The sequence below is a fragment of the Pagrus major genome, chromosome 6 (genome assembly GCF_040436345.1).
Source record: "Pagrus major chromosome 6, Pma_NU_1.0".
Taxonomy (NCBI): domain Eukaryota; kingdom Metazoa; phylum Chordata; class Actinopteri; order Spariformes; family Sparidae; genus Pagrus; species Pagrus major.
In genome coordinates this window covers 31,803,109-31,817,377 of record NC_133220.1, presented here as the reverse complement: position 1 = coordinate 31,817,377, position 14,269 = coordinate 31,803,109, and the positions used below count along the sequence as shown (strand labels likewise).

Here is a 14,269-nt window from a genome sequence, read left to right as displayed (position 1 = left end):
CTGCAACACTGTTTTGCTGTGATGCTCCAGAAATGTTTCGTGAACCACGAAACTTCACCTGGAGATTTTCATTTCAGGGTGAACTTAGCCTTTAACATGAAAATGGTACTAGATCACAAGTTCCCTCAAGTGACTGACTTACTGCGCCAAGTGTCACAGGTTTTTTTGTTATTTTTTAAATTAATCAATTTTAAATTTTTTGGCTAGAAACGTCTGGCGGTCCAAATCAAACCTTATAGCAGGCCAACTTTGGGCTGTTCACAAGTGACAATTCCAGGATAATGCTAACCTAAGTAGAGAAGAGTCATAAAATCAGCAGACTGACTCACTAATGCCTGTTATACAGCAATATCTCTATGATGTTTCCTAAAGTTAGCCACCATAAGCTACACTTTCCAAAATGTTAGTGCTTATGAATGTAACTGAGCAAGAAGGGCTTATTTGTTCTTCAAAAGTTAAACTGTCTCACTTTAGCCCAGCAGTGAACCAGCACGCATGACACCAGGACCCCAGCACTCAGTGGAGTGGAGTATTTATCAGTTGTACCTGTGCTTTGTCAACTGTGATTACACAAAAGGTCTACAAGGGGTCCCCACCGAACAGCTGCCACAGGACTAACAGGACGATGAGAAAAATATCAACCACATTCCGTAAGTGCTCACACAGTCCTGACAAGAGGGCCAACCAGAGAATGTAAGTGAAAACACCTGTTTGTAGGAGCTGTAAAGCCCAGCTTCTCACTGTGTGATGTGTTCCTACACTGACAAACAGAAAGCTTTTGGTTATTTCACCTGAGAGAATCTTGTATTTTATTTTATTTTATTTTATTTCTTTGTCTGTGCTATTTTTACTGCTCTGAAATGGGTGGGACTCAGCTTGAAAAGTGATGTCACATTCTTCTTTAGCTGCACTGGAATCAGAATCTGATGACTGTGGGTAGGAAAATCGGCAAACCACGACCACACAGTCCTGATGAGTGAATGGTTTGTTTGTGACGTATGATCAGCAAACTGTACCAATGTAAAAATATACAGAATGGAGTGTTACATTATGACATACACCGATCAGGCGTAACATTATGACCACCTGCCAGATATTGTGAAGGTTCCCCTTGTGCAGCCAAAACAGCTCTGACCTGTCAAGACATGGACTTAAGACCTCTGAGGGTGTCCTGTGGTGTCTGGCACCAGGGCATTTTATAGTGGATCCTCTGGGTCCTGTATGTTGGGGGGTGGGGCCTCCATGGATCAGACCTGCTCCAGCACGTCTTACAGATGCTCGATCAGATTGGGATCTGGGGAATTTGGAGGGCCCTTTATTGTTGTTCCTCGAGCTGTTCCTCGAGCTGTTCCTCGAGCTGTTCCTGAGCAGTGTTTGCGGTGTGTCAGGGCACATTGTCCTGCTGGGGGGGCCACTGCCATTGGGTAGTGTTGTTGTGATGAGGGGGTGTACTTGAATACCTCTTATCAGCGGTTCTCAACCTTTTTTCTAGTCACAACCCCCCCACCACTGGGACTTTTCAATCACAACCTCCTGACAGTGCCACAATTTTTTCTTTTTTTTTCCTTTTACAATCAGAACTCATGTGACTCACACTTTGACTCTCACAAACACACTTAATAAAATCTATTTTAAGGCAAATTACATCACTTGTACAGGTAATGTAATGTTGAAAACTATTCTCCAGTCAAATTATGTTATTTTATTTTTTTGTCTATAACCAGTTAACTCAGCATCCCTTTGGCAGTCCCAGCCCTGTTATTGAGGAACAATCCTTTCCTTACTGTTGGGTAATTTAATATATGTCACTACATCATGTTTTATAAGCTAATCATATGGATTCAAACAACTTGTGGGCAACTGAATAGACAACAAACTAATAGGCCTAACTTAAAAAATAAAAAGATTGTCCTCTGAAAGGTGACTGAGCATATCGTAGAGTCTTAAATCTTTAAAATCCATTGTTGTTGAAGATTAAATTAATACAATTATTCCATGTTGGTATTTCAGTAGCCACTTAAACAAAAGTAACATTCTTGTATTTCTGTTCAAACAAGATTGTTTAATTTAAAGGGCCACTATGTCGTTTTGGAGAATAAATTTAAACTCAGAATGTTTATATTTACAATACTAATGAGGTAATAATACCATCTCAGAAATATTTATTTTTCCAATAACTGAATAAACAAGCTGTTCTCAGAGGACAATAAAGTCCCCAGAACACTGTTTGAATCTAGAAAGGTGGCAGGGTCCACCAAATATAAACATGTACATGTTTATTCAGTCATGAAAACAAAGAGAGTTTGTTCATTTAGTTTGATTAGGCATTAAAAAAAGAAGAAAAAAACAGTCAATGAAGATCTTTTTTGACCAGAACTACATAGTGCACATTTAACTGCTGGACATAAGAAGTCACAAGCTGGGCTGTAGGTTTCATCACAGCTTTAATGGGAATACAAAAATGACAACATCATTTTCATCCGTACAGAACAGGTCGGAGGAAGTTTTAGAAAACAAGCAGTGATGGCTGAATAGTGCCGCAACGAGGAGCTTTTTGTTGTCCACCCCATCAATCTCAACTCAGCAGTCTGTAAGGAGGAAAGACTGACGTCAGCACGCTGTAAAAGTCAGATTAGTATTTCTAAATGTTTTCACTGGAGCGATGAGCTTTATGGTAGCTGTTCACCTGGGCCTCATGACGTTCCCGTGCACTCCTCTGTATCTCTGATTGCTCAGAATGGATGTAAGATCTTCTTTATAGGTCCCTTCATAGATGTCTGACCGACGCTTCATGTAGCTCTCACTTTCATCTCTGTGGAAAGAAACCATCAACAACTCATGTTTCACTGTGTAGTCCTGCTGTTCATCTTACAATACACAGACTTGCAGATTGAACTGACATCGTTCCTCCTCTGCTACCTACCCCAGCCGTTTGCCCATGATTGTCTGAAGGAACTTTCTGGCAGAGATTTGACCCAGGACCTTCCTGTAACTGTTTGTAAAGATGGCATCAGCGTGGCGTCCTGAGCTAAAATCAGAAAGTGGACACTTAATTACATGACAGTATTCATGAGTAGCTTTCAGAAATAAAGTAAGCTATAGTGCCATGAAGCAACAATAAAAGCGGTAGGCCAACTAAATGGGTCAGTTCATGTAAAAGCACATTTCTTTACTTAACACTAATGGCCCAGCTGTGCAGATGGTTTTGTTTTATTTGCCCAGATGTTGAGGTGTCCTTCTATCTCACCCTCCTGGAGTAAACTTCCTGTCTTTTTTTGGAACCACGTTCTAACAAATAAGGAGTCTCTATAAAAACTGTTCACAGTGATGTCTGGAAATAATGCAGAGTAACTGGTAAACTTTTTATGAAAGTACGTGCTGATGTTGAATAATATAAAAAATAAAAATAAAACATTTAAAGATTTGGCTGCTGTGAAGACCACTACAGCAGTTTCATTTGCCTCTCTTGTACTGAGGTGGAGGCAGAAATCTTAACAGGCAGATATTTTAAAAACCAAATCAATCCTGATCCACTAGAGGTAAGTGAGATTTTTTTCTTAGTTTGACCCTTTAAACCGTCCTGTACATCGGCCACTCAGTCCATATTAACAAACTGACCGTATCTCTGTCAGCTCCCTGGGAGGACTGGCCTCTTCCCGCAGCTGCTCTGCTGGATTCTTCATAGAAGATGTCATCAGGATGGATGTATCCCTCTGGCCAAACCTGACAAACATCCACGTTAACTCAACTAAATGAATGTAGAACATCGCACTGATGTGTAAATGTATTCAAATGTCTGCCCAGAAAATGTACTGATTAAATTATTACACAGAGTTTTGATGGTGAAGATGGATTTCAGACAAAAACAGTATCTTAAGAATACTCTTGTCAAATAAAATATTCTGCAGCTTGGCTGTGACTACGGCACTGTGTAAACGTAACGTGTTGATTAATGCAGACATCTTGACCCTTTTTAGCATAACAAGTGCAGAGGGCACAGCTCTGACATGCAGTGAAAGGTTTAAACATCATGTGCTGCATGCATGAATGTGCCCATTCTTTGAGCCCTTATGTCATTGTCTGAAATCAAGCCTATGTTGTGTATTCTTCTTTTACACATGTTGATTTTATCCCTGTAAATATGAAGTTAATTATTATGCTTTACATTTCACTTTGTAAAGCTTTGTGATCATTTCAGCTGAAGCTTGGTTACATTGTTACTTAATTTGTCAGAATTGTATTTAAAAAATATCTTATTATATTATATACATACACAAATTCAACCACATTTCAGTATTTCTACAAATTTCAACACCTGAGTTTACCCACACGTGTGTATACACACACACACAAGATTATATTTGTATATATATAGATACATATACAGATATTATCTTCACGCACTTTTCAGTATTTCTTCAGATTTCAACACCTGAGTTTACCTGTCATAGTGGATTTAAATAACTTTAAAAATAATCTACTAAACACTTACACAAAAATTCAGTAATTTGTGTAAATCAGTGAGGACTTACCTAATGGATGGGTAGAGCCGGGCGCCTGATAAAGACATGACCAGGCAACAAACCAGCAGCAGTGCAGATTTCTCCATCCTCACAGCTAGTCCAGGAGAAGAATGGACAGCTAGAATAAATGACAGGAGAAGAAATTACATTAGAAAAAAATGCTGAAACCGCAGCTCCCCTCAACCAGCCTCATCGCTCTGCACAGGGCACTGAAGTTGCAGCAGGCAGAGATGTACGCTGTGATGGAAAACATCAACATTTAGTTTTAAAATGATCACAGACATGAAAGTTACAATATTACATTTACACACGAGGTGGACGAGTTACCTAGATATCTTGTGTGAATTCAGAGTGTCCCTGCAGCTCCTCTTTATTTGGCACCTTCCACTTTCATCATCTCTCACTGCCAGGAAAGGAACTGGACTGAAGAAACACTGGATCAGTGATTGTTAGCCCTGCATCCATGGTCAGTTTATATTGAACCTGGAGCGCCCAGACACTCCCCATCACACATCATCAACTCTCTCTCTCTCTCTCTCTCTCTCTCTCTCTCTCTCTCTCTCTCTCTCGTTGTACTGGAGCTGCATGCTATTTTTTTCTTTTTTTCTTTCTCCTCAGATTCAAAGAAAAATAAATTAAAATCAAAAGAATATACATGAAAGGATGAGACAGTTGTTGGTCAGTATAGGATACTGAACATAGTGGTAATGTTTAGAGCAGAACAGAGTACAGTCCCACACACATTTTTCACCCATGCATTGATAGATTTGTTAAAAAAGGTTGATGTGTCTGTCAGAGTGCGCACAGCCCACAATTAAACAGCTGTCGAAATCATTCAATATGTATAATCCCTCACACCAAGGAGAGAATTTTCCACTACTTCACTTTCAGTACTATACATAGAAAATGAAAAACCTTTTAAAACACACAGGTTAAATGTAGAAGGTCTATTTGGACATTTGGCAGTAGATTTGGTAAGTTATGTTTTATAGGACTTTTCAGAAGAAGACCTTTAGATCCAGGTCCAAAGGTCTGAGAGACTCTAATTCAGTAATTCAGGGTTCCTTTCAAAGGGTAACTCCACCAATTCTACACAATAAAGTGTGTTTATAGGTCTTGGGGAGCACTACTGCATACAGTATGTGAAAACAAGTAGCATAAAGCCGTTTGTGGCTCCAGAAGAAGCTGCTGAGGAGGGGGCTGTTAAAAGCAGCAGCAAAGTGTTCATAATCAAAAATGAACACTTTGCTGCTGCTTTTAACAGCCCCCTCCTCTGTTTTTTCTTGCATGATTGCACTTAAATGTTGTTTTTTATGTTTGTTTTTAATGTTCTTTTATACAAGCCTGTCAAAGAACAATTTCTGTCACTCATGACAGACAATAAAGTCTATCTATCTATCTATCTATCTATCTATCTATCTATCTATCTATCTATCTATCTATCTATCTATCTATCTATCTATCTATCTATCTATCTATCTATCTATCTATCTAATCTGATAATTTGCCTCCAGTGAGGTCACTCAGTGGCTAAATTACATTGCCTCCTTGTCTGTAAATTTGAATCTGAATACATGTATTAATAGTAGTATGAATAGTGTGACGATGTTCTGCCATCTTAATCTTTGAAAACATGCTGGAATATAGGCCATACTTTAAGTGTCTTTGGTACTTTGGTACCAAAGACACTTAATGAGATAGATGCCTCCGGTGGTTGTACAGGAAATTGTGCTGCAGATTTTGTACTTATTTCTTGATACAGGGTGGTGAAAAGAAAAACACTTAGTTGTGAGGTGGTATTGTGCAGTGTCCACATTTGAAATCGCCTTCTGGTAAGGTTGACACCAGTCGGGTTGATTTAATATGGAGACATTTGAGTGTACCCATTTGTCTTCGAGGTTTCTTCCTCTATGAAAGGTTATCCTAAGATGTTCTTTATACAGTTCATCAACTTGTGGGTCACCAGTTAGGACATGTCAATATCTTTAGACTCACCGCTTGATCTGTTGTCCCCTTTGAGAGTATCCCAGGACACCATCTAGGGTGTCAACATATCTAGATATGTTGGGAGCTTGTTCCAGTCTCAAATCTCCAAATATTTTATTCAATGCTGTGTTTGGTTGTTTGGTGACATATCATATCTCCTTGAGTCTTTCCTCTTTGATGGAATTTTGGGGTAATTTGACTCCCTGCATGATAAAAAAGAGATAATTTGTGTGTTGCCTTTGACTATTAGAGCCATTACATTATCATCTTCAAAATCCTTTGTGCAAAATGTTCACTAAAATAGTGTCTTCAACTATTCCTCCTCAAGGAAATACAAATGCCTTCATACCTTCAAAGCATAAGAACCTGGTGGGAAAAACAAACAGAATCACAGTTTCTACCATAGTGGATATGATGAAAAGACGCATTGCAGCCTCATAACTAGAATACATTTAAATGAGCAGTTCTGATTCAGACTGCATTGTTTTAATCATTTATGTTGTGCACTCCTTGTATTTATCAGTTGGTGATACAGATGGAGTGACAGCAAAGATAATGGTGAGTGTTTTTATTCTGATGATCAGACATATCATCATATTCTGTCACTGGAATCATTTCTGTGAAGAGGAGTTATTAGAACTGTTAGTTTTATTTTTTATTTTAATTGAACCCAACTCCTCCCTCCCCCATCGACCCCTCATCCTCGGGCTCCAGCTTGGGACCATAAGGTGAAAACTAAGTACGTATCTCTTATATACAAGAGTTCAGCTTTTATGGCCGATTCAAGATTTTAGTGATACATTCAAATGAAGCTCTGAAGCTTATTTTCGCTGATGTCCGGAACGTCAAGAAGGTTTTTAGACGGACCGTGAAGTTGGACGTACCGGAGGACACCTTTTACTAACGGACTGTTGCGATGCAAGAGGACTATCTGTCGCTTCGTTCCGTCTTTGCTGAGCAGGACAGCCCATTTTTATCCACCGTCAGGCCTTTAGCATATAACCGTGTAATGGTGATATCGTTTAGGTACGATATTTGGCTCCTGGCGCCATGTTAGAAAATTATCAGAATGAATAATAATCAAAATAATCAGGCTAACAGTTGCTCCTGTTGCTCTGGGCTAATGTCCGACACAAATATTGGTTGTGATAGTTGTGGTAGTGCCAGTAGTAATATATATAGATAGCATTTCCGCCTCCGTTCTCAAAATGATCATTATTACCGACCGGTATTATTAAATAACATTCGTATTATTTGGCAGCTCAACGCGTTTTCCGGGTTTCTATCACGTTACGGTGGAATGAGGAGATACTTCTCTTGGTATTCAGACGTCTTTGGCTCCACTTGCCATGAGTGTCTAAATGACATTCACCCAACGTAGCTAGAACTCAAACAGCACTTTATCCAGAAAGATACGTAATTGACAATGTGTGGGCTGTGAAGTCGGCTAAAAGTTGCTAACTTCGCTATGTGGTTCCTCAGTTAGCGCGACATTAGTCCAACATTAGCAACAAACCCTATGCTCTTGTAGCTAGCTAACTTCGACAAGCATGGAACACATCAGGACTTTAAAACCCTTGTTTACCATTTCCCAACACTGGAAACCCACCAGGTGTATCCGACCCAGATATTGTTCTAATTTAGCTAAAACCAGTGTGACTTCCAAAGAGAGGAGGAGAACTGTAGACAGGTTCAAGTCCCAGGTATCCTCTGGTCCAAGCTTTCAGGATTTCATCAGAGGAGTTTCAGTTAAGAAGACTTCTGCTGCAGATGGAGACCACTCTGACAATCAGAGTTACCTGTCTGAGGACTTGGAGCTGGGGAATTCAAGAAAAGGTTGGTCTGCATCACTAAGAAAAACCATCAAGTTAATTTTTAGTGTTTGGGAGAAATGCTGAACTGCTGTTTTGACTCAATGTTACAGTGTATTTTGAAACCTATGGATGTCAAATGAATGTAAACGACACAGACATAGCCTGGTCCATACTACAGGGGAAGGGATACCTACGCACGGTTGACTTAAGTGAGGTACAGGAGAACTTTAACTTCCTACAGTTTTAACGTTAGTTGTGACAAAACATTTGACTAAAAATATCATTTTGCTCACAGGCAGATGTTGTCCTGCTGGTAACATGCTCCATAAGGTAAGATCATGTCACAAACCTAAAATCAAGCTCTTTGAAATGTTACCGGAGTTTTCATGAGACTAAATCAGATACACCTACTAACTCTTCTATTAACAGAGAAAAGGCTGAACAAACTATCTGGAATAGACTACAACAACTAACAGCTATGAAGAAGAGACGGTTAAAGACACAAACACCAATGAAAATTGGGATTTTAGGTAAGTTAGTTCACTAATGTGCACAGCTTGGGCTGTCTTACAGAGGCTACAAATGTAGATCAATGGTTGTGTTTGTCCAGGGTGCATGGCAGAGAGGCTGAAGACGGAGCTTTTGGAGCGGGAGAAGCTGGTAGATGTTCTTGCTGGTCCAGACGCCTACCGGGACCTTCCCCGCCTCTTGACTGTAGCTGACGGAGGTCTTCAGGCGAGCAACGTGCTGCTGTCACTAGAGGAGACCTACGCTGACATCATGCCCGTCCACTGTGCTCCTCAGGGATACAGTGCTTTTGTGTAAGTTGTTTTTTATTCCCCCTGTTCTGCACAGCATTACTGTGTCTTTATGTTGTAACATCTGATGACTTTGTGTGTGTGTTTGTGCTGGCAGGTCCATCATGAGAGGCTGTGACAACATGTGTAGTTACTGCATTGTTCCTTTCACCCGAGGGAGGGAGAGGAGTCGACTGGTCAGCTCCATACTTGAGGAAGTTCGTATGCTCTCTGACCAGGCAAGTTAGAGCTTCAACTCTAAACTGCTACACTATCAAGCAGACATACAGATGCTCTGTTCATACCTGGTATTACTATCCGTCCCAAGTGATTGAACACAAGTGGACAGCTCTAAGTACAGTTGTGGCCACACTGACAGCCTACTCAACTGACATCAACAACAACAACAGGCAGAATGGATTACAGAACCATGTGGTTCACTGTAACCGCAATATCCCCAGACTCCTCACAAATTGTGTGATTTTAAGAGTTGGGTTAGCAGAAACTTAAAAAACTTTGCAAAATGGCTACGGAAAATTCCATTCTTTTGGTAAATTCGGCATCAATTGCAAAACATGAAATTGTTTCTTTCATTGTGAAAAATATCGGTTTGTCGCAGCATCCCTGTACCAGCTTGTCTGCTTCTGTGTCTAAAGTGCGTCTTACCTGCCAACATTTATCAGCTGTTTGAGCACACTGTTTCAACGGATTTCACAATTTACACTTAATTTATGAAAGCAGAGAACATTTTATTGACAGTAAACATGCAGAGTGCAAAAACTTGTCTGTTTGTCTCAGTGATGTACGTATTTATTGTGAGATCTGATCACAAGTGGTCACTTGAGACGCATTTTAATGGCAGGTGTGAGCTGATGGAATTAGAACAATACTAGAATAGTAAGGAAGGCTGTGACATTGTACACTGTAGATGACGATGAGGAGGTCAGTCATATAACGTGGTGCTTTAAAAATGAGTAAAATGAAGAGCTGAAAACGATGCTCAAATTTACATAATAGTGTAAGCTCAGCACTGAAAATGAATGTCGTGAATAAATAATGTGTGTATGTGTGTGTTGGGTGTTTTTGTTCAGGGTGTGAAGGAGGTGACTTTACTGGGTCAGAACGTGAACAGCTACAGAGACACGTCAGAGGAACAGTTCTGCAGCTCAGACCTGACCCAGCTCAGCCGGGGTTTCAAGACCGTCTACAGACCTAAACAGGGAGGTCTGCGCTTCTCCGACCTGCTGGACCGAGTGTCACGCATCGATCCCGACATGAGGATCAGATTCACTTCCCCTCATCCCAAGGATTTCCCTGACGAGGTACACAGTACACAAACAGAAAGGGTTCGGAAGTTCAAACAAAGTGTGATGCAGGTGCTCTTTGATATGGAAAACAAAAGAAGAAAAACAGCCTTTATTCAGATGGCTGTTTCATGGTGAAATTCTTAAAGATGTAGACCATGAATGTCAAAAACAAGCTCAGTAACAATCCACGGGTAGAGACACAAACAGCCTTCTTCAGGGTGACACACTCAGCACAGTCTCCCGTTTAATAGATCCTAGATAATTGCAAAAACATGAGTAGAAGGCAAATGAATTCACGGGTGAGAAATTACAATAATTACAAAGTATGACCACCAGATGGCCATACAACATGTATAGAAAGAAGACAAAGAATATAAAAAGTGTATTGAACAAAACAAGAAAAAATGTGTGCACAAACAACAGGAAAGAAACAGCAGGGACATGTTACACTTCACTTGCTTTCAATTCTGCTTAAGACAGCAGCTGCTGAATTATAACAAAATTAAGCACTAAAAAACTTGTCTTTTTCCTATTTGATCACACTTCCCTACAAAATCCTGCTTCTTTATTTTTCCTGCATTAACTTGGATAATTGAGACTTCCTGACCTGGTCTATGTGCTGGTGTTGTCAGGTTTTGCATCTGATTGCAGAACGAGGGAACATTTGTCAGCAGATCCACCTTCCAGCCCAGAGTGGGAGCAGCAAGGTCCTAAAAGCGATGCGCCGTGGGTAAGAGACCACTATGCTTTATTCCCAAATTAAGTCATCAAAGCAATTAGTTTCTTAAAAAAATACTTTAATTTAAATTCACAGCTACACAAGAGAGGCCTACCTTGATCTGGTAAAGAATGTCAAGAGAATTATCCCAGGTAGGCCACAAAAAACAACATTTTTTAAATTTAAATTGCAAGGATGGAAAGCGTACTAGTACTATAGTTTACTCAAGTGTGTGTGTGTGTGTGTGTGTGTGTGTATGTGTGTGTGTTAGGGGTGAGTCTCAGCAGCGACTTCATCTCAGGCTTCTGTGGGGAAACGGAGGACGACCACCAGCAGACTCTGTCTCTGATCAGAGAGGTGGGCTACAATGTGGGCTTCCTGTTTGCCTACAGTATGAGAAAGGTGAGCTTTTGTGTGTTCGTACTGTACGTGATGCCACAAAACTGTGTTTCACAATGAAATCCAAGCTGTTATTTTCAGGCGTTCTTTTCAGACGCCCTATAAAATCTAGTTTAAATGTTTCTCTCTCAGAAAACACACGCCTTCCATCGGCTACAGGACGATGTGCCAGCCGAGGTGAAGCAGCGGAGGCTGGAGGAGTGTATCAGTGTGTTCAGAGAGGAAGCTGCGAGGGTCAACGCTGCTCTCATCAGCAGCAAACAGCTTGTCCTGGTGGAGGGAGTGAGTACTGCAGGCGTGGCTGACACATACTTTAAACTTCATCATCCTTGGCTATACCTTGGATTTGATGCTGATCAGTACATGGTAGCGTGCTAACTCACTAAACTAAGATAGTGAACATGTGAAACATTACCCTCCCTCAGCATCTTCATGTTAGCATGGTGACATTTGCATTTAGCTCAAAGCAGGCGATGCCTCACAGAGCCACTATCATGGCTGTAGACTCTTGTTAATACTTTGACCTCGTTCTCATAATGTGAGGGAGGTGATTGATTGGCTCCTATAGAAATGCAGACATTGAATCATGAATGAGAAACCCTGCTCCACCTGGATGAAAGAGGAAGTCCTGTTCCAGTGTACCGGGCTACTGCAACATGTTACCAGGCAACAACGCTCATCTCTGCTTTCCATTTTTATGCAGGAGAGTAAAAGATCTGCTCAGGACCTGTGTGGGAGAACTGATGGCAACATGAAAGTGATTTTCCCCAAAGAAGATGTTTCTGTTCAGCCTGCAGAGTCCAACACTGCAGCGGTCACTGCTGGAGACTATGTGCTGGTGAAGGTAGTATAACTTTAAAAAGTCACACACTTGGTTACATGTTTTATTAAATCAAGCCTGACTGGTAGATTTTAGTTTAAGACATATATTGATATTAATTGGCTTATAGTACAGAAAGATATGTTTAAGGTCATTCAGAAATAATGTTAAGGGTCGTCCACACCAAGAACAAGAACTATAACAATATACTATATGTAAAATAAATAACAGATAAAACAATTTTCTAACTCAAGCACATGGTGGAGTCCATACCACAACTATAAAGTCAAAGACAGATTGGCTGTCAGTGATCCCAAAGAAAACGATCGCTGACAGCCAATCAGAATCCATCTGAATTTACAGAGGCATCAATTAGTTTGATTCTGGAGACATTTTTCTACAAAATAATTGTTGCAGGAGTGCTGATAATATTGGTTTCTACCTGTAGCTGACCTCTTTTATGTTGGCTAATTGAAACACTTTTCAGATGGTCTACTGTAGAGACTCAGTCTTGGTTATGTATACAACTTATTAATCACTTAGTGAACAGACATGCTGCCAACAGTCGGTGGCACTAATGGGGTCTCTAAAGTTCATTTAGTCTTTAATGATATCCCCAGGATCATTGATTTTTACTTGTACCACAGTAGGAATAAAAGACAGCAACTTTCATGTCAGTGTTGGATTCCCTGAACTCTGCTTATCTTTGAAGAATTTTGTGAAACCATTTTAAAATGTCATTTGTTTGTTAGTTTTTGCATCGTGCAGCAGTAACAGGTCATCTGAAACTATTTTCCTAAGATGCCGACACAGCTGGAGCATGCAGCGGCGCTCGATGTCACATTGTTATCATTATAATGATAATGATCCTTCTTGGTGTGGATGGCCTTTGCTTTTTGCACCAAAGAGCACTAATATGTTTTTTTACCAGTGTAAAAAACTCTACACTCATTCTCGATAAAAACATGTACCTTTCCTCTCCAGTCAGTGCTCTTGATCAAGGCACTGGCTAAGATCTGGAGTTGGTCTCCGGGCGCATACGCTGCCCACCACTCCCCTGGGATGGGTTCAATGCAGAGTGCCAGTTTCACCATGTTGTACGTTGTATGATATGTGACATAAATAAAGATTCTTCTTCTTCTTCTAAAATGAGAAATTAATCCCAGGTGTTCAGATTTAGGCATCTTTATTAAAATCACATAAAATTCATGAATGTCTCAGAAACTAGCATGAACAAACAGTCTGCTGATAGTCAATGGTAACAGTCGGAGGACATCATTTCAACACAGTGAAGAACTTTAAGGCATTATCTGGTAATTTAAAAGGTTTCTTCATTCACTCATTCATTCTTTGTGTCTTTAATATAGATACTGGCGGCCAACTCGCAGAGCCTGAGAGGCCGCGCCATCGGTCACAGCTCCCTGAGAGGCACGGTGAAGCACAGCGAGCTTGATGAACATGTGGCCTCAGACATAAGCAGGACTGAGACATGCCCTTGATTGACCCAGGTGACACCGCAGGAAACAAACTCTTATTCCTTTGGAAAACTAGCACACTACCCTTGTTGACAGTGAAGACACACAGAGGCTGGTTTTACTGGGATTTTGGTCATCTTACAGTCACCCTGGACTGCTGTGAAAACTGCAATGTGTTATTTATACAGTCAGTATTTACTAGAGCTGCGATGATAAGTTGATTAATCAACTAGTGAATCAATATGAAAATCATTGTTGGCTGCAGCCCTAGTAATACCAATGTGTATGTACATACTGAACTGCTGATGATGATGATGTCAAATATAGTGATTATTTAATACAAACTACTGTATCTTATCTGTTTTGTCTTGTATTTGATTGATGTCTTTGCATTTTTTTCTGGGACTGCAGTCAAGATGTCGTGGGTCAG

General features: G+C 40.3%; 2 protein-coding genes across 3 annotated transcripts; one reads left to right on the top strand and one right to left on the bottom strand.

Annotated features, from left to right (window-relative positions):
* Positions 1–2,682: 2,682 nt before the first annotated feature.
* On the bottom strand, positions 2,683–4,633 carry ghrh (growth hormone releasing hormone). Its single transcript, XM_073468200.1, has 4 exons — positions 4,533–4,633; positions 3,619–3,723; positions 2,924–3,028; positions 2,683–2,812 (listed from the first exon to the last, which is right to left on the bottom strand). Exons 1-4 carry the CDS (start codon positions 4,607–4,609, stop codon positions 2,683–2,685), a joined length of 417 nt encoding a protein of 138 aa, XP_073324301.1. The 5' UTR covers positions 4,610–4,633.
* A 2,900-nt stretch (positions 4,634–7,533) lies between these two features.
* Positions 7,534–14,196, top strand: LOC140998610 (mitochondrial tRNA methylthiotransferase CDK5RAP1-like). Of its 2 annotated transcripts, XM_073468943.1 has the most exons (13): positions 7,534–8,345; positions 8,434–8,537; positions 8,619–8,653; positions 8,753–8,853; positions 8,934–9,144; positions 9,239–9,359; positions 10,212–10,442; positions 11,060–11,157; positions 11,242–11,297; positions 11,417–11,547; positions 11,677–11,826; positions 12,248–12,388; positions 13,732–14,196. In XM_073468943.1, exons 1-13 carry the CDS (start codon positions 8,060–8,062, stop codon positions 13,861–13,863), a joined length of 1,797 nt encoding a protein of 598 aa, XP_073325044.1. In that variant the 5' UTR covers positions 7,534–8,059; the 3' UTR covers positions 13,864–14,196. The 2 variants fall into 2 exon arrangements, with proteins under 2 accessions (XP_073325044.1, XP_073325045.1); XM_073468944.1 differs by lacking the exons at positions 11,242–11,297; positions 13,732–14,196 and having other exon boundaries at positions 7,822–8,345; positions 12,248–12,340.
* Positions 14,197–14,269: the final 73 nt, after the last annotated feature.